Raw genomic sequence first — 22,566 nt, forward strand, 5'->3', positions numbered from 1 at the left:
ATCCGCCTTTTTTTAACCAACTCCATTTATGGACCATTTTCATAATGAACACGTTAAAATTTCTCTACAACCAAATGGAGTCAGTTGTGAAGATAAACCTACAAAACCGGAACATTAAAAAAAACATGGAAAATGACAGAAAAAAATAAAACTTCACGTCTTTCTTCTGCCAATTCTGTTCACAGTGTCACAGGGAGTGACTGTTATGTTGTTATTAAAAGATAATTTTCCCATTTTTCTCAGACCACGCGATGACTAAAATTGGACAAGCTCCACTGGTTCTTTAGTCTGCACCATGTCCTCTTGCTGCTGTGGACTCGCCTCGGCCATCTCACTGTCATCGTGCTCACCTTTCAAAGTAAGAAAGAAAGAAAAGAAAGAAAGAAGAAGAATCAACACTTTGTTTCATGTCACGAAAGCCATTTCCTGCAGCATGTTTCTTATCAACACATCAGAAAGAGTTCCCTTTGCAAACTGTGGAACGTGTTCCATACTGGACGGGATGCGGTGTATCTGGACAAGTGTCGTCTGGTGTCCGTTGGCCGTAGGTGGGAGTCTGGGTACGGCATCTTGAAAGATCTCCTCCTCGTCCGACTCCACCAGACTCAGTACGTCCCCCCTGTCCTCCTCCAAGCGCCTGGACCGTGGCAAGTCCATCGAATCACAATTGAAACCAAAATCCAAAACACAATCAGAAAATCAGAGCCAGAGACGTAAACTTACACATACCAGGAATTTGACTCAGGGGGTTACTCATATGCCACACTTAGGCATAGCACAATGTTATAAAAAGGTAATAGACTAATAGTTTCGTTTGCTTTCTAACAAAAAATAAATTAAAAAAAGTCATGCAATTATTTGATAATGTCAAAGTTTGTTTGCATGAGAGCTAGAAACGATGTTGCTGTGATGTGAGACTGCATTTGTATGTGCATGGCAGGGCTGCATGCATGGACTCCCTACTGCAACAGGTACTGCATGCATGGACCCCCTGCAGCAGCATGTACTGCATGCATGGACTCCCTGCATGAGCATGTATTGCATGCACGCACTCCCGTCAGCAGCATGTACTGCATGCATTGACCCCTTGCAGCAGCATGTACTGCATGTACTGGCTGCTTTACAAGAATCCTACATAGTCTGAATTGTGTTAGTAAATGTGACATACTCACCCAAAGCCGGTCCCTGCAAGGGGAAAATGAACAGCAGTTGTGAAATTGGGTTAACTTTGATTGGTATGTTGATTAGTGATAATGTGATCTCAGAAATCAAAATGACTTAAATGAGCTTGCAGACGTGGCTGAGGTTATACGGTGAACAGTGTCATTGGTTGGGTGCATTTCAGGACTTTTGTGCCCCCATTAGTCAACTATGACATCTTACCAAGGCAGACCCGGTCCCGGCTGGAGTAGAGCGTTTTAGCAATGACAGCTCCTGATCCCACGATCAGTATGGCTAAAAAAATCCCAATGATTGCTCCAGTGTAAGCGGAAGAAGCTGGGAGGACAGAGCAGACATGACACAAGGGATATGAACGCGCAAGAAAGAAGGAGGGGCAGCAGGTTTGTCAGCATTCCAGGAGGTGTGTCCTGCAACGGCACCTGCACCTGCACCTGCACCTGCGCTGACTGACTGTTTTGTTCAGCCACCCATTTCCGTTCCTTTGCGATGAGCTTGTTCAGTTCATTGGGCCCAGTTCTTACTTTAGGCCCATCCCCATCCTACAGGGCTTCCCGCTGATGAGATTATTTTCAAATTCCACATGACACCCTCCCCCCATGGATTCTTCACTTTAAAAAAAAAAATCAAGATTCCTTGACAGCGAAGGAAGTTTGCACATCATGCAAACGTATATTGGTGGGATGTTTCTAGATAAAAATTAGACTTTCTCAACAGTATCTGTTGAAGAATATTTGAACACCCAAGAATATTGAATAGCACAAACATCTTATATGAAATCCAATTAATTGTAATATCCAGTAAGTAACCGCTTATTTGCTTTCTGCAGAGAATGCAAGCAAGAATTAGCAATCACAGAAAAGATCAAATCTTAATGTAGTGGTCCTCTGTACAATATCTACTACTACTACTACTACTACCACTACTACTACTACTACTACTACGACTTCTTTCGGCTGCTCCTGTTAGGGGGCACCACAGCAGATCATCCGTTTCCATCTCTTCCTGTCCTCTGCATCTTCCTCTGTCACACCAGCCACCTGCATATCCTCCCTCACCACACCCATAAATGTCCTCTTTGGCCTTCCTCTTTTCCTCTTCCCTGGCAGCTCCATATTCAGCATCCTTCTCCCAATATACCCAGCATCTCTCCTCCACACATGTCCAAACTATCTCAACCTGGCCTCTCTTGCTTTGTCTCCAAACCATCCAACCTGAGCTGTCCCTCTAATATACTCATTCCTAATCCTGTCCTTCTTCATCACTCCCAATGAAAATCTTAGCATCTTCTACTCTGCCACCTCCAGCTCCACCTCCTATCTTTTCATCAGTGCCACTGGCTCCAAACCATACAACATAGCTGGTCTCACAACCATCTTGTAAACCTTCCCTTTAACTCTTGCTGGTACCCTTCTGTCACAAATCACTCCTGACACTCTTCTCCACCCACTCCACCCTGCCTGCACTCTCTTCTTCACCTCTCTTCTGCACTCCCCATTACTTTGGACAGTTGACCCTAAGTATTTAAACTCATATACCTTCATCACCTCTACTCCTTGCAGCCTCACCATTCCACGGTCCTCCCTCTCATTCATGCATAGGTATTCCGTCTTGCTCCTACTGGCTTTCATTCCTCTTCTCTCCAGTGCATACCTCCACCTCTCCAGGCTCTCCTAAAACTGCACACTACTCTCTCTACAGATCACAATGTCATCCATGAATAGCATAGTCCACGGAGACTCCTGCCTGATCTCGTCCGTCAACCTGTCCATCACCATTGCAAACAAGAAAGGGCTCAGAGCCGATCCTTGATGTAATCCCACCTCCACCTTGAACCCATCCGTCATTCCAACCGCACACCTCACCACTGTCACACTTCCCTCATATATATAGACCCTTTTACAGTTGGTAAACAGTGATCATGTAATTTAGTATGCACGCGCATTTTGGCAGCAAAAAATTTATTTCATTATTTGCGACCGTACAATTGTATGCTATAACCTCTTATTTATGCTACAATATAACTTCTATTTGTTATGATAGCCACTTATGTATTTATCTAGACTCGTTTTATTGCTTGTAGCCACAGTCTTCGCCTGTTTGCAGTGAATGGTCTTTTCCCCGATGGAACGCGGTAGAAATTAATACCTTTAGTTTTGCCAGACGTGTTCTGGCAACCCACAACACGACAAGATGACATTTTAAAAATGTAAATATCAATCGATCAAAAATCCACTTGCATTCTGTATTGATTGGAGATGGAGAAGTTGCCTCTTTTGCTGCCAAAATGCGTGTGCATATTATGCATGATGTAGGTCATAAATAAAAGGGTCTATTCTGCGCCACTCCTACATACTTATCTGCAAGTCCCGACTTCTTCATACAGTACCCCACCTCCTCTCTCGGCACCCTGTCATATGCTTTCTCTAAATCCACAAAGACACAATGTAACTTCTTCTGGCCTTTTCTATACTTCTCCATCAACATTCTCAAAGCAAACATCACATCTGTGGTGCTCTTTCGTGGCATGAAACCCACTGACTTTCACCTAACCTAGCTCACCCCCTGGTCCGAACTTACTCTTCACAGTGAGGTAGACCTCCAGCTCGCTGATGGAGAGGGGGTTCTCGCTACGGCAGAAGTAGACGCCCTCGTCCTCATTGCTGACGTTGACTATGGTCAGTTTGAAGACAGGGCCATCCCCAGACAAGACGTACTTGGGCCCGGGCTTGAAGTCCTCCTGCTGGGTGCCCCTCTTCCACACGGTGGTGGCAGGGGGGAGGGAGCTGGTCTCGGTGCACACCAGAGTGACATTGGTCCCCTCCAAGGCTGTGACCAGTGGCTCACCTTCAGGGTACGGCGGCTCTGAGAGAGAGGGAGGGAGAGAGAGTTTAAAAGATAAGGAGACAAAGGAAGGTTGTGGGATAAGTAACAATAAAATTGAGGAACAAAATTCAGCAGATTCCTTTCAGACTAGTACATAAATGTAATAATTATTGTTATTATTATTATCATTGTAATATAAATGCATCTTCTCCACTTTAAAGACATAATGTTTGGTGGATAACTTCAACATACACATTACTGAGTTGTCAACGCAAACCAGAACTTAAAGCCTAGCATAGTTGTAAAAACAGTACAATTCATGATAAATATCATGTTATCAAATTGCACTAATTATGTCACTACAGCAAGGTTATATTTGAATTAGAAATTTCCCCATTTAGATATGCAAAGTATAAAGCACCACAGATGTGATGTTTGCTTTGAGAATGTTGATGGAGAAGTATAGAGAAGGCCAGAAGGAGTTACATTGTGTCTTTGTAGATTTAGAGAAAGCATACGACAGGGTGCCGAGAGAGGAGGTGTGGTATTGTATGAGGAAGTCGGGAGTTGCAGAGAAGTATGTAGGAGTGGTGCAGGATATGTATGAGGGAAGTGTGACAATGGTGAGGTGTGCAGTTGGAATGTCAGATGGGTTCAAGGTGGAGGTGGGATTACATCAAGGATCGGCTCTGAGCCCTTTCTTGTTTGCAGTGGTGATGGACAGGTTGACGGAGGAGATCAGGCAGGAGTCTCCGTGGACTATGATGTTTGCGGATGACATTGTGATCTGTAGCAAGAGTAGGGTGCAGGTGGAGGAGAGCCTGGAGAGGTGGAGGTATGCACTGGAGAGAAGAGGCATGGAAGTCAGTAGGAGCAAGACGGAATACCTATGCGTGAATGAGAGGGAGGACAGTGGAACGGTGAGGCTGCAAGGAGTAGAGGTGACGAAGGTGTATGAGTTTAAATACTTGGGGTCGACTGTCCAAAGTAATGGGGACTGCAGAAGAGAGGTGAAGAAGAGAGTGCAGGCAGGGTGGAGTGGGTGGAGAAGAGTGTCAGGAGTGGTTTGTGACAGAAGGGTACCAGCAAGAGTTAAAGGGAAGGTTTACAAGATGGTTGTGAGACCAGCTATGTTATATGGTTTGGAGATAATGGCACTGAAGAAAAGACAGGAGGCGGAGCTGGAGGTGGCAGAGTTGAAGATGATAAGATTTTTATTGGGAGTGATGAAGAAGGACAGGATTAGGAACGAGTATATAAGAGGGACCGCTCAGGTTGGACGGTTTGGAGACAAAGCAAGAGAGGCAAGATTGAAATGGTTTGGACATGTGTGGAGGAGAGATCCTGGGTATATTGGGAGAAGGATGCTGAACATGGAGCTGCCAGGGAAGAGAAGGAGAGGAAGGCCAAAGAGGAGGTTTATGGATGTGGTGAGGGAGGACAAGCAGGTGGCTGGTGTGACAGAAGAAGATGCAGAGGACAGGAAGAGATGGAAACGGATGAGCCACCGTGGCGCCCCCTAACGGGAGCAGCTGAAAGTACTAGTAGTAGTAGTAGGGACATGCAAAGTATTAACCTTTAGGGGGACACATTGGTGGACTGTTGTGACGTTGAAAAAACCTGCCATACCCAAAGAGAAATAATGGCAGTTCATGACAAAAGGAAAGAGAAGATTGGCGGTTGAATTAATGATCAGCTTTTGAATATTTCAGGCAATAAATCAGAACTGGGACCCTGAGCCTCACAGAGAGGAGGTACGTTCAACCTTTGGCTGCAGTATGCAGGACTGCATCAGAAAGAAGTCCTTGCAAAGCCTATATGGACTGTTTACTGGTCCTGTCACAAAGCCGTATATTTGTGAAACTCTTAAAGATGGCCTCAGTGGCGTCTTCAGAAGCTGGAAGTAGACACACACGTCAGACAGGGCTGTCGTGAGGGTCGTCATGCTTACTGAGGGTAAACAAACAGGAAGCCTCTTGTCCAGGAGCGAGCACCGGGTGGTGCGCCATGCATTTCAACATCTGACCATCGAACAGCAGGGACCTATTCAGCATCACCGCCAGGCTCTCGGTCTCCTCCGACACGTAGAGGTGGCCTTCCACGCTGACTCCCTGACCATGGTGGTTCTCCCCCCACAGCAGTGTGGGAGTCGGGTACGCCCCAAACCAGGAGCAGTTGAACTGGACATGAGAGGGGTCATCACTGAGCTTCCACAGGCACTCAGGGTGCCTGTTTGGGGTATCTGGTCAGAGCAAACAGGGAACTGTTAGAGCAGCGGGTGGAAGACTACAGGGAGGTGAAAACAGTGTGTTTCACACTGTCTGCACACTCACACATGCACCTGCCCCTCACACACACACACACACACACACACTTTAGGTAACTTTGTGCAGTTAAAGCATCAAACATCATCTACTACTACTACGCTTTCCGGCTGTTACCGTTAGGGGTCGCCACAGCGGACCATCCGTTTCCATCTCTTCCTGTCCTCTGCATCTTCCTCTGTCACACCAGCCACCTGCATGTCCTCCCTCACCGCATCCATAAACCTCCTCTTTGGCCTTCCTCTCCTTCTCTTCCCTGGCAGCTCCATATTCAGCATCCTTCTCCCAATATACCCAGCAACTCTCCTCCACACATGTCCAAACCATCTCAATCTCGCCTCTCTTGCTTTGTCTCCAAACCGTCCAACCTGAGCTGTCCCTCTAATATACGCGTTCCTAATCCTGTCCTTCTTCATCACTCCCAATGAAAATCTTAGCATCTTCTACTCTGCCACCTCCAGCTCCACCTCCTATCTTTTCATCAGTGCCACTGTCCTCCCTCTCATTCACGCATATTTCCGTTTTGTTCCTACTGACTTCCATTCCTCTTCTCTCCAGTGCATACCTCCACCTCTCCAGGCTCTCCTCAACCTGCACCCTACTCTCACTACAGATCACAATGTCCTCCCCGAACATCATAGTCCACGGAGACTCCTGCCTGATCTCCTCTGTCAACCTGTCCATCACCATTGCAAACAAGAAAGGGCTCAGAGCCGATCCTTGATGTAATCCCACCTCCACCTTGAACCCATCTGTCATTCCAACTGCACACCTCACCACTGTCACACTTCCCTCATACATATCCTGCACCACTCCTACATACTTCTCTGCAACTCCCGACTTCCTCATACAATACCACACCTCCTCTCTCGGCACCCTGTCATGCGCTTTCTCTAGATCCACAAAGACACAATGCAACTCCTTCTGGCCTTCTCTATACTTCTCCATCAACATTCTCAAAGAAAACATCACATCTGTGGTGCTCTTTCATGGCATGAAACCATACTGCTGCTCACTAATCATCACCTCTCCTCTTAACCTAGCTTCTATTACTCTTTCCCATATCTTCATGCTGTGGCTGATCAGCTTTATATCTCTGTAGTTGCTACAGTTCTGCACATCACCCTTATTCTTGAAAATCGGTACCAGTATGCTTCTTCTCCACTCCTCAGGCATCCTCTCACTTTCCAAGATTGTGTTAAACAATCTGGTTAAAAATCTTGTTTGCAGTTGAAGCATTTTGTTGCATTTTCATGTATGAATTGTGGTGCATAAACTTAGTTGGATTATTAATAAAATACTGGTGTATCCGCTTTGCTGCAAAAGATTTCCACAGATGTTAGGTACCGGGGCTTGGCGTAATTGAAGATTGTACTAAATCATTTGATAAATGGGAAAGAACACAACATTGTGCTTCCATCACCTGCACACCACGTGTTGGAGGTCCCTGGTGAACCTTTAAGGGAGGTGCTGACAGGTCAATTAGAACGGGACTCTTGTCTACACAGCCTCTCTTAGGCAAACACGTGCTGCAGTGACTCCTGTACGGATTTAAGGAATGCCCTCTGTGTGTGTGTGAAACTAGCCAGCATAGGTCACATGACTAGATATGGCAGAAAAAGCTGTGAGATGGGAATTCAGGAGGTTTTGCCCTGGTATAAGAGGACCATCTTCACGTCATACTCAAGTGCTCCAGTGCCGCATGTGAAAATCCTCCTTATTCGGTTACTCTTGCAACAGACCGAGGCCTTACGTGGAACAGACTTGGGGGAACAGTTTTGGGAAAATAATGTTTTTTGGTTGAGCCCTTGGTGTGCCAGGTAGGGATGGTTTAGGGAAATCCAAAAGGTGTCTTAGTGCCAGAGTCAATCTCGATCCAACAAACCACTACAGTGCTAAGCGTCGTCGCCATTTTTACCGGATCAAATTAGAATTTAAATCAAAACTCAAACATTCTGCATGAGGGCTTTTACATACTATTGTGAAATCAACCTCGGCGTAGCAGTCAGGTGTGGCCTGTGTGGATACCTACAGTATACCAGCAGCTGTGTGCTTTGACTGGCTGTCCTGTGAGAGAGGCTGTTCCGGGCCCCGCAGATGTACTCTCCCTGATCGCTGGGCTGGACGTCTTTTATCCTGAAGTCCAGCCAGGAGCCACCGCCTGATACGAGGGAGCGGTTGCCGGGGGAGACCCAGGACAGATTCTGAGATGGGTAGGAGGAGCTGGAGCAGTTGAAAGACACGTTTGAACCCTGGCTGACGATGAACGTCCCATTAGGCAGGGTAGTGGCGGGACTGATGGATGTAGACACATTTTGTGGACCGCCTGGAAGAAGCACACATTCAGTGTCTTAACAGGAGCCTAAACGTTGAGATGGTGACATTCCTTTACAAGAAATCCATGTTGCTAGCCTTCTGCAGCTGTCATGCAAACAAAGCCGAAGCATGGGTGTCATGCATTACCTTATTACGCCCACACAGTGCACATTTCTATTTTCATGTACAGTAGAGCAGGATTATGTTTCACGAGGAGGGAAAAGCAAACCCAGAAGTGCGTTAGCGGTTGTCCATCAAATCAAGCAACCCCCTTTGCAACGTGAGAAATGCATAGTGCAACAGTTGCACCACCAGCTTTTCTGGCACTGCAAGATAATTCTCTGCGCAACACCCCCATACCTTCAACCGGTCTTTTCATGAACGTGAAGGTTCTTCTTGGGGTTAGGGTTTTGCACCTATCGCACAAGGCCTATACTCACCAGCTACCTGCAGCTGCACACTGGTTTGGGTGGAACTGTTGGGGAACGTGGCGCCGCAGACGTAAGTGCCCTCATCGCTCAGCGTGACTCCGTCGACACGCAGACTTCCATTGTCCAATATGAGGAAGTGCTCCCCGGCCGAGGAGGTCGGAGGAGGCGCCAAGAGATCGCGATGAATAATTTCTTGTCCGTTCCTCGTCCACCATGTGAAGATCGGTGTCGCGTTACCGGCGGGGTAACACGGAAGCAGCGCGCCGTCGCCCAGTTCCCCGAGCGCGGCTGCGCCGACGCCCTCACCTGAGACTGCGGCACCTGAACCGGACACAAGAACAGGTACAGGTACAGGTCAACACCCTTCCACACCTGCGTCACGTCTCTACGGTCGGAAACACACCTGTATACCAAGTCCAGTTGCACTTGATTAAACTCCTTTGGATAACCATGACCTGGATGAATGAGAACATTCACAGACACACCTGTCACCTATTTTGGGTGCAGGGCCGCCTCTCAGACCGCGTCGGGTAAAACTCACCTGTCACGTACAGGTACAGCTGTAGAAGCGCCGTGCTCGTGGCTACCTTCATGGCCACCTGCTTCGGTCTACATAACCGGTAAATAGAGCAAAGGTTGGCTGTGAACCTGTCTGACTGGACTACCTGAAAACGCCTGCTACGCCAATGAACAATGCGGGCTCGCATCTGCCCATTATAGACCAAAACTAAACGAAACCAAACCAGATTACCCCGAGACGGACCGAGTCAACATCGTGGTGATTTCTCCCGTCCCGGACCAGATTTTGCACACTTGCATTATTCACTTGACTTGAACGTGTTCATCCGGAAACTTTGCAAGTGATAAACCACACCCTGCGGTCACCTGGTTAAAGGTACAGCAGGCCAATTTTCAATCTTTTTCTCCAGTTTTTACCGGACCAAGCGAGCGGAGTGCGCCGACCGTGCGTCACCGTAGTGTACGTTCAGTTGAATGGAAACATTATTTCTGATGGAGCTCCGCGTGTAGCTCCTTGCACACTCGTAGTACAGATGAACAAAGCCATTGTCTGCTTGCACTGGTGTCAAGATGTACTTTTACTCACTGGCAGACGGCGGGTTTATCCAAAGCGACTCACACGAGTCAACAATTAGCAGATAAAGTGTTACCAATGAGCAGTATAATCACAGTAATACAAGTATTTGCTGTGTTGTAATCACACCACAGTAGTACTCTATGAGGTAGTAATAGTGCACTTGCTACATAGTAATCACATCACAGCCAAGAGTGCATGTCATGAAAAGCGCATTTAAGTGTAAATGAGCCTTAGATCATCAAGATAAGGGGAACAGTATAATCAAAGTAGGCTATGAAATATATTTACAAAACAACATACCAGTATAACGAGCCAATTATTGTCATAAGAGCACATGTCAAAGTTTAGAACCCAGATAGCATCCGGATGTGGGCCACTTCAGGCAATGATGCGGCACTGATGGCCTTCTTCTGGCCCTGACAACATGGATGTGAGCCTGAAGTGGCCCACGTGTATAATAACAAATATGGCCCAAATATGCCAAATCACATGTGGGCCTTTTTTGGCAAAGATGCGGCGCTCTCGGCAACATGTGATCTGGATGGGACCCTGAAGTGGCCCGTGTGGTAAATGGTGAATATGGCCCAAATATCACAAAACAAATATGGGCCACCTTTGGCAAATATGTGGCACATGCGGCATTGCTATGGCTTGGTTCTGGCCCAGATCTGGCAAACAGGAGCGGACCGCCCAAGTGCCATCATTCCACGTGATATGTGGGCTGGATGAAAGTGTCGGGTGTGGGACGGGTCCGGGCCACAGCGATGTTGCTATCTGGGAAGGAAAGCACATCAGACATTGATGATAGTGGTATTTATGGGCACAATAGCTGTGACCAATAGAGGATCAAGCTGACCCCCAAGCGGCACAGTGCCACCAGAAGCCATTTAAGGATTAAGGTAGGCCTGGAGGAGGGCAGTTTTTAGGCCTCCCCTGAAAGAAGGGAATGTTAACATCTCCTGACTATAAAAGACAGTGCAGAGACGGTCCCTAGAAGAAACGGGGAAGCAGAAATAGAATATGGGTTATTGCAGCATGTGGGTGTGGACGGACTCGACCTGTTTCATGGGTTGTTTTTTTTTAGCAAATCACAAATCCTCATAGTGATGTGATGCGGGTGACAACTGGTTGAAACGAAGAGTCGGTTTCGACCTCCTGTGTCATTTAGGTCTCAAAGGGCAGAAGCAGTGATGATGTTGTCTTTATGCATGCTCAATAATCCAGGTAAATAAATACCAGAAAGGCGAACCAGTTCATCTGGACACAGCGTTTACTGACAGAAACGTTTCATCGCTCACCTAAGTGACCTCTTCAGTCTCAGCTGACTGCAGACATCCCCACCTTTACAAACCATAACGACCGAAACCAACGACCAGTTTCATATGCAAATTTCCGTTACCAATAACTGGAGTTTTAATGGGGGAATTGTAGCTATGAGGTCACTACACCAGTGGGCGGCAGCAATGCACTAACCCGTGCCTAGTCTACCAGAAAGAAGAAGAACGAGAAACATAAGCAGCAGCAGCAGCAGAAGCAGAAGAAGTCCTCCCCTTGTCTGGTTAGTCTCCACCAGTCTGCAGCCTGTGTAGAAGAGCTTGGAGGCGGTGTACCGGCATCTGTTTAAAATGCCTGTCGAGTTAGACCAGTGGACCGGCCCTCTCGCGCTGACAGAGGTGGAGGAGAAGCCTTCACACGCGCTGAGCGTCAAGTACGGCTCTGCTGAAATCGACGATTTGGGCAAAGTACTGACGCCGACGCAGGTCAGTTGGCTCATATTAGCCTAGCCGTGCTGCGCAAACAACACGCGTCTGCTTGACTGTGTAGCGTGCATGCATGCAAACTGCTGTAAAAACAATAACAACAAAAACAAAACAAAACGTGGTTTTCTGTGCAGAACCGAGCTTGGGCTCTCTCTCCCTCAGGCAAAGGTTTGCACCGGCATGAGTGGCGTGATGTTACATAATGCTGCCAAATATGTCTGACCACAGAGTTTCCAAACATCGCCCTCACGATGACTAAGTGGGCTAAATAGCCCCCCCCCACCGCCGCCACCGCAGGCACAAACCATTTGGCAGCAGTTTCTTGAGTCAGCAGAAGAGCTGGGTGTTCATGCTCATCCCAAAACACTGCATACCTCCAACCAGCGCGTGCTGATGCTTGTTATTACCGGTGTTGACCTTTTAGGTGCAGAGTCGACCCACTTCCATTGAGTGGGCGGGATGTGACCCCAGTAAACTATATACCTTGGCCCTGACAGATCCAGATGCACCCAGCAGAAAAGACCCCAAGTTCAGGTGGGTCATACTGGGTATCCAGTAACAAAATCCTCTAGAAAGTAACATCTGATGTTGACCATACACCCTTAAGTGCTGCAGTATCATTTCACCAGAGGTTCTCGATCCAGTCCTCCAGGACCCACAGCAGCCTATAGATGGTGTTCTATTGTGCCAGGTAGCTCATAACATTCACCTGATGTTCCAGGTCTAAATCCTCCCTGACTGGAGGCCGGAATAGCTGGGACAACAGGTGAATGTAATGAGCTACCTGGCACCGGAGGACCTGAGTGGTAACCACTGGTCTAGAGTCTACATCCATGGTATTCAACCACGTGTATGCAGGTTTTCAGTGTCTATGCCAGCTGACTTCACTGATTCACACACCAGACAGGAGCTGGCTTAGTGACGGATGGAAATAAAAACCCCGCACACAAACGGCTCTCCATGCCACATGGTTGAATACCAATGGTCCACACAAACAATGATGATTACAAAAGAATATAGTTAACGTTTAGAATCCAGGACTTCAGGGGGACCCCCCCCCCCAAACTATCCTCAGTCATTGTCTATGTGAACATGTTCGATAGCAAAAAAACAACCGTGTTTCTTCATTCAGATTGGACACTGACGGTGGTTAGAATGCAGATATGTTCTAGTCCTCATCTCTGAAGTAAAGGGTTCATTTTCCATAGTCCTGTGGCTTAAGTTGTACTTCTAATTGCAGAAACCTTCTTTGCGAGCATACACTTCACTGTGACCACACTGACCTTGCTTATTTATTTATTTTTTATTTGCCATAGAGAGTGGCACCACTTCCTGGTGGTCAATATGAAAGGGAATGATGTGTCCAGTGGCTGTGTCATGTCGGACTATGTCGGCTCTGGCCCCCCCAAAGGCACAGGTAAGAGAACCAAGTTGAGCTAGGCTAGGGCATACAAACCCATGGATCATGCAGCTGTTATATCTAAATGATAAAGGGATGGACAGATTGGATTGCTGAAAGTTTGAGAACCGTCGAAATATTTTGTATTTCCAATTCCAGGTGTATCAAGTATATAGATGGATAGATCAGTGGGTAAGAAGGCCGGCTTTCCCGTCAGAGATCAGGGCTCAAACCCCAGTTGGGATCAGTCTCCACTAAGAGTCCGTGGCTTAGACTCCTAATGCTATACAAGCCTACCTCTCAGATGTCCGTCACTTTGGATAAAAGCATCTGCTAAATGAAATTGTTAATTGTAATTGTAAGATATTGACCTACTACTGAATATAAACGTATTCCTAACTATCCCATACACTCTAGTGTGGGATTAAATTAGAATTGTGTCATACAAATTTGTAAGTAAGTAAGTGTTTTGATGTGCACAAATGGTATCCAATCCATGTATTTGGGGTTTCAGATGGTCAAGATTACCTAAATTTAGATATATGGATCTATTTTACTTTTAGTATTCAAAATGTTAAACCCCTTCCTAAAACACCTTTTAACACATTTCAGATAATATGCCTGAACATGTACAATTACATTGTCGTACTTTTTGTCACTAAAATATACGTCTCCCACTTGTGATTAACTTGGTTTTAGTAGATGAAATCATAGATTATGACTTGGTGTATTTCATGGATACAGCAAGCAGTACTTAGTCTTCTACATTGTAGGTCAAAATGAAATCCACACTAATAATGCTTTCACATTTATTAAGATTTAAATCAACTTTTTGTTGTTAATACATATAGATACACATAGATGTACATATATCTATTTTAGTAGTGTCAGTGGTGTGGTGCTATGCAACCTTTGGGTACCTCTCTGGCCTTTTAACTGCAGCTTAAAATCTACAATCCTGAAAGTTTCTACGTAGAAATTTCCTTTTTGACCCTTTCAGTCACTGGTTTGTTTAAGACAATAGCTAATCTATGAATGTCCACATCATGAACACTAGTCGCTCATTTTAACTGTTACAGTAAAATAGGACTTCTGTGCAGAAAAATATGGTACATATCACTTATGTCTTCAACATGGCTTCAAGACAGGGAAGGAAAAGTCACTTAGCAGTGAGTTGGAAGAAGCAAATTTTGTGACTAGTAAGCAGATATGGAAGGACACACTCACAGATGACCTCTACCAACAGAAACTACATCAATATCAATAACTCGGGTTCAACTGTGTTTTATTTATTTGGCGGTAGGGAAGGTGCTGACATAGCAGAGGAGACTCTTGTTGTAATCCTGAACAGGTCTCTGGGCTTAAGAGAGTTAAAACACCAGTGCAGCTACAGGTTGCTAGTAAGTTGGGGGGGGGGGTGCAGGATCATGAGGATTGCAGCCATAACTTGACCAGAACATTTTGTCAGAATGGCTAAACACGGCTATGTACTCCCCAGGTCTCCACAGGTATGTGTGGCTGGTCTACGAGCAGACCAGCAGCCTGTCCTGCACCGAGTCTGTCCTTACAAACCGCTCGGGAGACAACCGCGGCAAGTTCAAGATCCAGAGCTTCAGGCAGAAGTACGGCCTGGGATGCCCCGTGGCTGGGACCTGCTACCAAGCCGAGTGGGATGACTACGTCCCTAAACTGTACGAACAACTGGCTGCAAAGTGAAAATAGGATTTGAGATTATCGAGTGTTTAGCACAAGTGATTCACAGGAATGCCCCTGGTCTTTAGGAAACCCCCATTCTAACAAGCAACAGAAATCTCAACAATAATGAAGGCTTCTCTTTTTTGTGTGTGCCGCCAAATCGCATTTCCTGTTCTCCACCGGTTACCCATGTTTCACATTCTCACCGAGCGAATGGCAACCCCCTTTCACTGACCCCACCATTTACAATAAACCCGTGTGCCACTGAAACTGTTGCGTTTTCTTTATGCAAGACTTCTTGTTCATGAGCTGATTTTGATTGACACTGTGATCATCTGACAGCAGGGCTCCCCCTAGTGGAGCTTTGATGAAAAGTGGTGCCGGATGTTGATCCGCAAATTTGTCTCGACGATTAAATGGAAAGGTAACGTTCTCTCTTTTTGAGAAATTATTTTGCAGTATCTGGCTTGAACAAAATTATATTGCCAAAGATCATGAAAAGAAACTATTGGTTGGCTAAAATAGCCATAAATGACCCCACGAAGAAGAGCCGTTTAACACGCTTTATTCGTGCTCTGCCAGGCACTACCGTAAATCAGTTTAGGGTAACTCCTTCGGGGGTCACTGTCGTAATAATGTAAACTAAGCTACGACACATCGGTACAGAAACTTTATTAATAGATTTCTGACAATTAATTGATTATTGTGTGTCTGACATTCTTGTGTAAGAAGTGGGGTTGTTGTGAAGCGTCCAGTGTGTTGGTGTAGTGTTGTGTGCCTGTCACGTCTCACTCTCAACCTTCACCGTTGGCTAGCCGACATGCGAACAGGAAAGCCGAGCGCGTAAGTTGCTCCCTGCCAGTACATAGCCTCTCCAACAGCAAGCCCTATGTAGCGCCGCCTCGTGGCGACACACGGTAACTGGGTACACTTCGGACCCTGGCTGAACTACAAGGGGCTCGGAGGAGGTCTGGCCCCTAGACGTGCGGTACGCAGGCCCACCGGTGTGTGGATATTCCCTGATGCCCCGTACCAGCCCCCAGCTATGGGTTAGATAGTGCCACTGCCTAGTGGACACCTCGGGAGAGGAATGGGCTACGGGAGTAAACCCCTAAACAACACCAACGTCCACATGGCTGTTGTTTTTTGTGTTTCTTGCCCTTTTGTATGTGTTTAAGCGGGAGAGTACTGCTGGCGTCGTGTGTGGCTGCCGCTTCTCCCTCTCGTAGCCCCCCTTCCCATCCACCCCTGTATGTCTGTGTTATGTTTACACCTGTTGTCTTGTTTCACCCCGTTTATTGTACAGCGACTTTGAGTGTTAGAAAAGCGCTATATAACTGTAACCGGTTATTTTCTTGCCCGGTGCGGGATTCGATATGGGGTGTACTGCACCACAAGGCGACATCACTAACCGCTCGGCTAAAGGGTCAGACCCGTTAGCTAGGGACTAACGTGTCTTATTAGTAGTTTACAGTCGTCACCCTCCCCGGAAGCGCGCCCTCGCGCTTGTTCTTCCCGCGCTCCGAAGAGACTTCTGAGGATCTGCACACTTCCGGATCCCACCGCTGCCACCAATGTAACCGGTTATTTTCTTGACGGTGCGGGATTCGATACGGGGTGTACTGCACCACAAGGCGACATCACTAACCGCTCGGCTAAAGAGTCAGACCCGTTAGCTAGGGACTAACGTGCCTTATTAGTAGTTTACATAACATCGATTTATTATTATTTCCAAATCATTGAATCCTGACACTACTGCGGGTGGGAACTGAGTTCCCTAGCGGTGTTCAGCTTTGGTCACTCGGCCTAAAAGCGCATAATTACGGAACTTCGTGTATCCACGTGTTCAGGTGGGTACTGTAGATCTAATGGAGTTCATGAATGCTTCAGTATAACGCTGCAGTCACATGGAATCCTTTAAACGACAAACCGGAAGTCATTATTGTGGATGAGAGCAGGACCGTAAAATCAGATAACACTGGCAGCGGCAGACAGCACAGCCGTCCAAAGATAAAATATTTTATTTTATTTTTTTGCCGTCCTCCGCGACGGAATTTACAACCGGCCGTTACGTAGCACACCACACAACAAAAGATGGCGGATTTATTTTATAGGTATATGAATTGACAGAATTAAACAATATAATTAAACAAATATAATTAAATGAATATTAATATACTAATATATATTCATATAATTAAAAAAGCACGGAACGTTTGTATAACTTAAATTAGTTTTTTTTTCTGTAATCAATACATCACCATAGCAACCCATGTATTCCCCCCCCCACCGTGTGAATGCAGCGCCGTCCCTGACCGGAAGTCAGATTGTGTACACTTCAGCTATCTGGGCTCCTGGCCTTCTATAAACCTAGTCATTGCAATGTGAGATCGGGCTTGTGACATCTTGGTCAATGAAATCTGAATTGCTCAAGTTTCGAGTTAAGTACAATGTTCACATTACAAGGCATTAAACCTGAGCTGTGGAGTTTTCCATGCAAACAAACACAGGTTTGTTTCATTCATAATCTCACTCGTGCAAACAGTACTTTGTTAGATTCCATTGACCAAAGTTAATACCTTCAAAGATGTCCAGGAATCTTAATTTTTAATGCTCATAAGGCTCCAATGTTTACATTTGTATTTCAACATTGTGGGCTTGGAGAGGAATTTGGTGTGGTACTGGGACCCACTTTGCTCAGTAGCACTACTAGCGGCCAAAAACTGCAGTTCAGCTTTAATGTTTATAGAATTCATTGGAGTTCTTTGAAAATAATTTACTTCTAGCTGATTAAGTTATCGTCACACTTCCCATAATATAAGAAGATAACACAACGACACACTGGGTATCTTTAACAGACCACACACTACGGCAATACTGAAAGATCCCGAGTGAGACTTCATTCCTGCCAAAGTGTCCTTGAGCGAGGCATTAAACTTTCTGCAAATTGTTTTAATAAAAGGTGTTATCCTCATGCCCAAAGAGTAAATTTAGCTGTTGTGTTGAATTAAGGTGCAATAGTTCGGAAAAAAAATCAGGTGGCTTCAAATATTGGCATGTTGATTTGCAGGAACGGCACAGCAGGGACGCCCCAGAGACCACAAATAACCACATGTCCTGGTTTTGTGTGATGAGCACTTTATTTACAAATATAATTAAAAGCTCTGACGTATTCATGCTTTCTTTTAACCTGGAAAAGAAATTAAAGTGCATGCAATAATAAAGCATCATACTGTTCCGGTTGATGAGAAAATACACAGCTTGAGAATTGTGGTTAAAGCAAGAAAAAAATAAAATAAAATAAAAAATAATAATAATCAGAAATTCAAAGATAGATCCCGTTTACAAATTACTGAACTCCAAATACTATGCGAGGAGGGGGGAGGGAAAAAATTTAGTTTATTTTAAAAAATTTGCGATTTGAGTAACGGTTAAAATACGATACGAAAATAAGTAAAAGCTCTCCATAAATCCCTCTTTACACAAAATACACAAGTCCCCACGCCCCCTCCCCCTCCCCCCATGAAGCCCTTTGTGCTAGCTGGGAGATAAAGTTCACATGTGGTATTATTCACATTGGCTGCAGGTGCAGAGAAATCAGTACGATACACATACAAGTACCATGATACATCACTGACCCCCCTCCCCCACGCACACACACACGCACACACACACACACACACACGCGCGCGCACACACACGGTGCCCCAAGTCAGTTAATCAAATTCATTCAAAGGAGTCACATTTGTTAGAAGTGTACCTGTATGTACAATGTGAAATTTTCTTTTCCTTTCAAAGTATCAAATTATTAAAATTTGTCTTTAAAAAAAAAAAATCTTTCCGATGAGTAAAGTATCAGAAAGGGTCGAGAGAGCGGCTGCAGAAGGATCGGTAGTACCGATTTTTTTTTCTACCTGTCGTCTTGCATCTGTTTGGGCTTCTGTGGTTTTTGCCAAAAGCCAAAAAAATTTGCTCGTCCCACCGCCCTGTTTGTTTTCCTCCTCTCCTTCCTTGTCTCTAGTTCTCCACTTTTAGCCACACCTAAAATGTCATCATTGCACAATGAACAAAGAACACTGACATGATTATCGTTATTCTTACAAAAAGACGACTACAGGATGTTCTCCAGCATCTGTTTCTTGTCATCTCGTGACGCCGCAAGTGGGGAAGGGAGGAAGAGGAGGAGCGTTCGGGTGGAGTGGGGGGTCCTAGAAACTAGTCAGTCAGTTCTCACTGCCCCCTCCCACCATGCGGCATAAAAGCCACCGGGCAAGAATCTGGGGGGGGGGGGGGGGTTCATACGTGGGTCTGTGTGTCTCACGTTGACGACATCAGTAGCTAAACAACCCGCACAATCGGGTCGGTCCAGGCGAAGGGGAGGGGGACAAGGGGTTGCTTTTGAGGCAGACAGGGATGCCTGGTGGTGGGGTGAAGGGGGGAAGACTACGGGAGATGGCGGCCAAGCAGCTGCCCCTCATCTGTAGTCGTCCTTGGGGTAGTCCAGGACCCCCAGGTTGCTGAAGCCCAGCCGGATACTCTCCATGTCGAAGGTGTCGCACTCCCGCTCCTGCCGCTCCAGCAGGTGCTTGATGCGGTCGGTCCGCTCCTTCTGAAGGGAGAGCAGCTCCTCCTCGATCTGGGGGGGAACGGGCAGAGTACAATGAGGAGCTATCAGATATCATACAGTATATCATACAGTACATCTTAAATCTCTTGGTACGCTCTGGTTTTAAGTGTGGGGCACAAGGCACACAGAAGGGACTTAGTGGAGGTGGTGGTGGGGGGGGGGGCTTGTAATAGGTTAATCTCTCACGGGCAACCTCAGTTCAACAGCCGGATTAATATCGGCCGGCGTATAAGCCCACAGGTACAGACAAAGAACTGCATAGCGCAATATGGCAATCTGGTGAACAACTGAGCATGCACCGGAAAACTCAAAAAGACTCCGACTCCGACTGTGAACTGGGGACAATGGGGCTTCTCAAACCATGACATCATCCTCCGAGTCCCCAGGTGCTGAGAGGAGCCAGGAGGTGGCGCCAGTACACCACAGGTAGTGGCGCAGCACCAGTGGGGCTAACCAGAACTGGATGAGGGCGGCATTTCAAAACACCTTTTTTCCTTTGTTGTCAGAGCGCTGCCAGCCAGACGGCAGCAGGGATGACATCAGTCACTTCGGCGCTACTCGCGCTCCGTTTGGCTGCGTGGCGAACGGCGTTCAAAAACAAGCGAGCAAACAAACAAACGGGCCAAAAGGCCACGTCTGCAGACACTGACCCAACATTTCTATGAAGCAGAAATTCACACGGCTGTGTTCGCAATGCAAATCCCCGGGGATTATTGTCAAACATGACGGACTACCTCGTAGGATGAATTAAAAATAGAGAAGATGGCAGTCAGGTCTGATCTATTATTCATGTAGAAATGCCATTCCTAATTAGTCTAAATAAATAGCATAAAACAATGTTGATTTTTATAAATTTGCAACTCTCTCAGTTCACGGGAAGAGAAGAGGGAATGGCGAGCACTCGGGTCACCTCAGACTCAGCCTCCTGATGTGCATGTTAGGACAGAAACTGCACTGCTAGTAAGCCACGTAGTTTTACTAACCATTAAACGAACAACTGCGGGCTTCTAATGTACACAGAGGAAAGAGATATTGCATTAATACACGAGCTAACATCGCAGGGCTTCAGCACAACAGGCGTGTGGGGAGTGGAAGTGTCTGCTCTCTGCTGGACAGCATGCTACTGTCATCACCACCTGTGGTGAAGGAAATCTGTGTGCATCTGTGCAAATGCACAAATGTCTGTCTGGGTCCACCTGCCCGTCGGCGGCCCTGGGGTCTATGCTAATGAGTATCCGACTACATGTAACCTGTCTGCACTGTGTATATGACTCTCTGCCGGCCCGGCCCGTCATTTGAATGGGTTACCGTCGGTTTGCATAAAGCTTCATCCAAACCCTGGAGAGTAACGACACGATAACCATCCCCTGAGTGTCAGCTGCGCCCTGGCCTGTGATTACAATATATCTGAGGGCAGATTTGGAAATGCTGATATATCTCAGATGATAAACTTGACTCGCTGCTTTTTCCTGTGCTTGAACTCTTCAGTGAGTGACTATGATATTAGCTTAGAAGATGCCACCCCCGCCTTGTATTTTTTTTTTCCAACTTTGGCCACTGAACCCCCATCCAGTGTCACTCTTTGTGCTTTGCTTTTCTGGTTCATTCAGAGCAGCTGGATTACAGAGAGATGCTTAATCCAGAGGCACCGGGAGAAAAACTGTTCTCTCCAGTGCAATACTGGATGCACAAGTACTGTCCAATTGTGCTTCTTAAAGTGACTTCTTGGGGCGTCCGGGTAGCGTGGCGGTCTATTCCGTTGTCTACCAACACGGGCATCGCCGGTTCGAAACCCCGTGTTACCTCCGGCTTGGTCGGGCGTCCCTACAGACAAAATTGGCCGTGTCTGCGGGTGGGAAGCCGGATGTGGGAATGTGTCCTGGTCGCTGCACTAGCATCTCCTCTGGTTGGTTGGGGTGCCTGTTCAGGGGGGAGGGGGAACTGGGGGGAATAGCGTGATCCTCCCAAGAGGCTATGTCCCCACTGGTGAAACTCCTCACTGTCAGGTGAAAAGAAGCAGCTGGCGACTCCACATGTATCGGAGGAGGCATGTGGTAGTCTGCAGCCCTCCCCGGATCGGTAGAGGGGGTGGAGCAGCGACTGGGATGGCTTGGAAGAGTGGAGTAATTGGCCAAGTACAATTGGGGAGAAAAAGGGGAGAACCCCCCCACCCAAAAAAAAAGACTAGGACTGTCCCAAGTAATTAAGTAACTCAACTCGATTACAAAAAAGTACTTGATTACAATTTACTGGCTCAAGGCTTGGTATTATCTCTCTATGCATCTCAGTAGAGGGGATGGAGCAGCGACCGGTACGGCTAGGAAGAGTGGGGTAATTGGCCAAGTACAATTGGGGAGAAAAAAGGGGGAAAAAGCCACAAACAAAAAATTGACCTCTTATTTTTCTCATTTGTGTAAATGTTAGTTAGTAGATACTGTAATTCCTTTACTTGCTGGGCAACCAAAACATTCTGAGCTACTCTTCGAGGCTCCATATCTACACACTTAACGCTACGCAGCCTCCCAACCGTTCTAATTCCAGCCATCTGCAAAATTTACAAAAGAAACAATTTGAACCAAAACCACAACGGTGCCTAACCCCCCCACTTCCCTCCAACCCCTTTCCCCATGCGGAACAACCCTGTCCCCGTCACCACCACCGCTGTCGCCCCCGCACCTTCTGTTCCAGGTGAGCCCGGCGTAGCGACACCTTCTGCTCCAGCTTCTGCTGCTCGCGCTCATGCTGCGCCTCGGTCTGCATCTTAATCTTGCTCTGGTAGGCGTTGAGCAGCTCCATCTCCTGCTGAAGCTGCTGCCTCAGGGCCTGGCACTCTGCTTCCTGGGCCTCATCCAGCCGCAGCTGGAGCCCGCCGGGGCCGCCGACCAACCACGTGAAGAGACAGGTGGGTGGGCA

General features: G+C 46.7%; 3 protein-coding genes across 3 annotated transcripts in view; 1 reads left to right on the plus strand and 2 right to left on the minus strand.

Annotated features, from left to right (window-relative positions):
• Positions 1-245: 245 nt before the first annotated feature.
• Positions 246-9,897, minus strand: vsig10 (V-set and immunoglobulin domain containing 10). The gene is made up of 9 exons (XM_056294909.1): positions 9,618-9,897; positions 9,086-9,397; positions 8,362-8,655; positions 5,957-6,247; positions 3,760-4,044; positions 1,384-1,497; positions 1,173-1,185; positions 495-637; positions 246-350 (listed from the first exon to the last, which is right to left on the minus strand). The coding sequence occupies exons 1-9, from the start codon at positions 9,781-9,783 to the stop codon at positions 256-258; spliced, it is 1,713 nt and encodes a 570-aa protein (XP_056150884.1). The 5' UTR covers positions 9,784-9,897; the 3' UTR covers positions 246-255.
• A 1,796-nt stretch (positions 9,898-11,693) lies between these two features.
• Positions 11,694-15,312, plus strand: pebp1 (phosphatidylethanolamine binding protein 1). Its single transcript, XM_056291015.1, has 4 exons — positions 11,694-11,932; positions 12,357-12,466; positions 13,249-13,349; positions 14,830-15,312. Exons 1-4 carry the CDS (start codon positions 11,798-11,800, stop codon positions 15,045-15,047), a joined length of 564 nt encoding a protein of 187 aa, XP_056146990.1. The 5' UTR covers positions 11,694-11,797; the 3' UTR covers positions 15,048-15,312.
• A 2,836-nt stretch (positions 15,313-18,148) lies between these two features.
• taok3a (TAO kinase 3a) overlaps positions 18,149-22,566 on the minus strand; it is a 135,436-nt gene continuing 131,018 nt past the window's right edge. The window contains exons 20-21 of the mRNA XM_056273590.1: positions 22,330-22,512; positions 18,149-19,662 (exon numbers count right to left, since the gene is read on the minus strand). Coding sequence (XP_056129565.1) covers positions 19,501-19,662; positions 22,330-22,512 — 345 coding nt within the window. The 3' untranslated portion in view covers positions 18,149-19,500. The remainder of the gene's footprint in view (positions 19,663-22,329; positions 22,513-22,566) is intronic.

This window comes from Lampris incognitus, chromosome 1, assembly GCF_029633865.1.
Source record: "Lampris incognitus isolate fLamInc1 chromosome 1, fLamInc1.hap2, whole genome shotgun sequence".
NCBI lineage: Eukaryota > Metazoa > Chordata > Actinopteri > Lampriformes > Lampridae > Lampris > Lampris incognitus.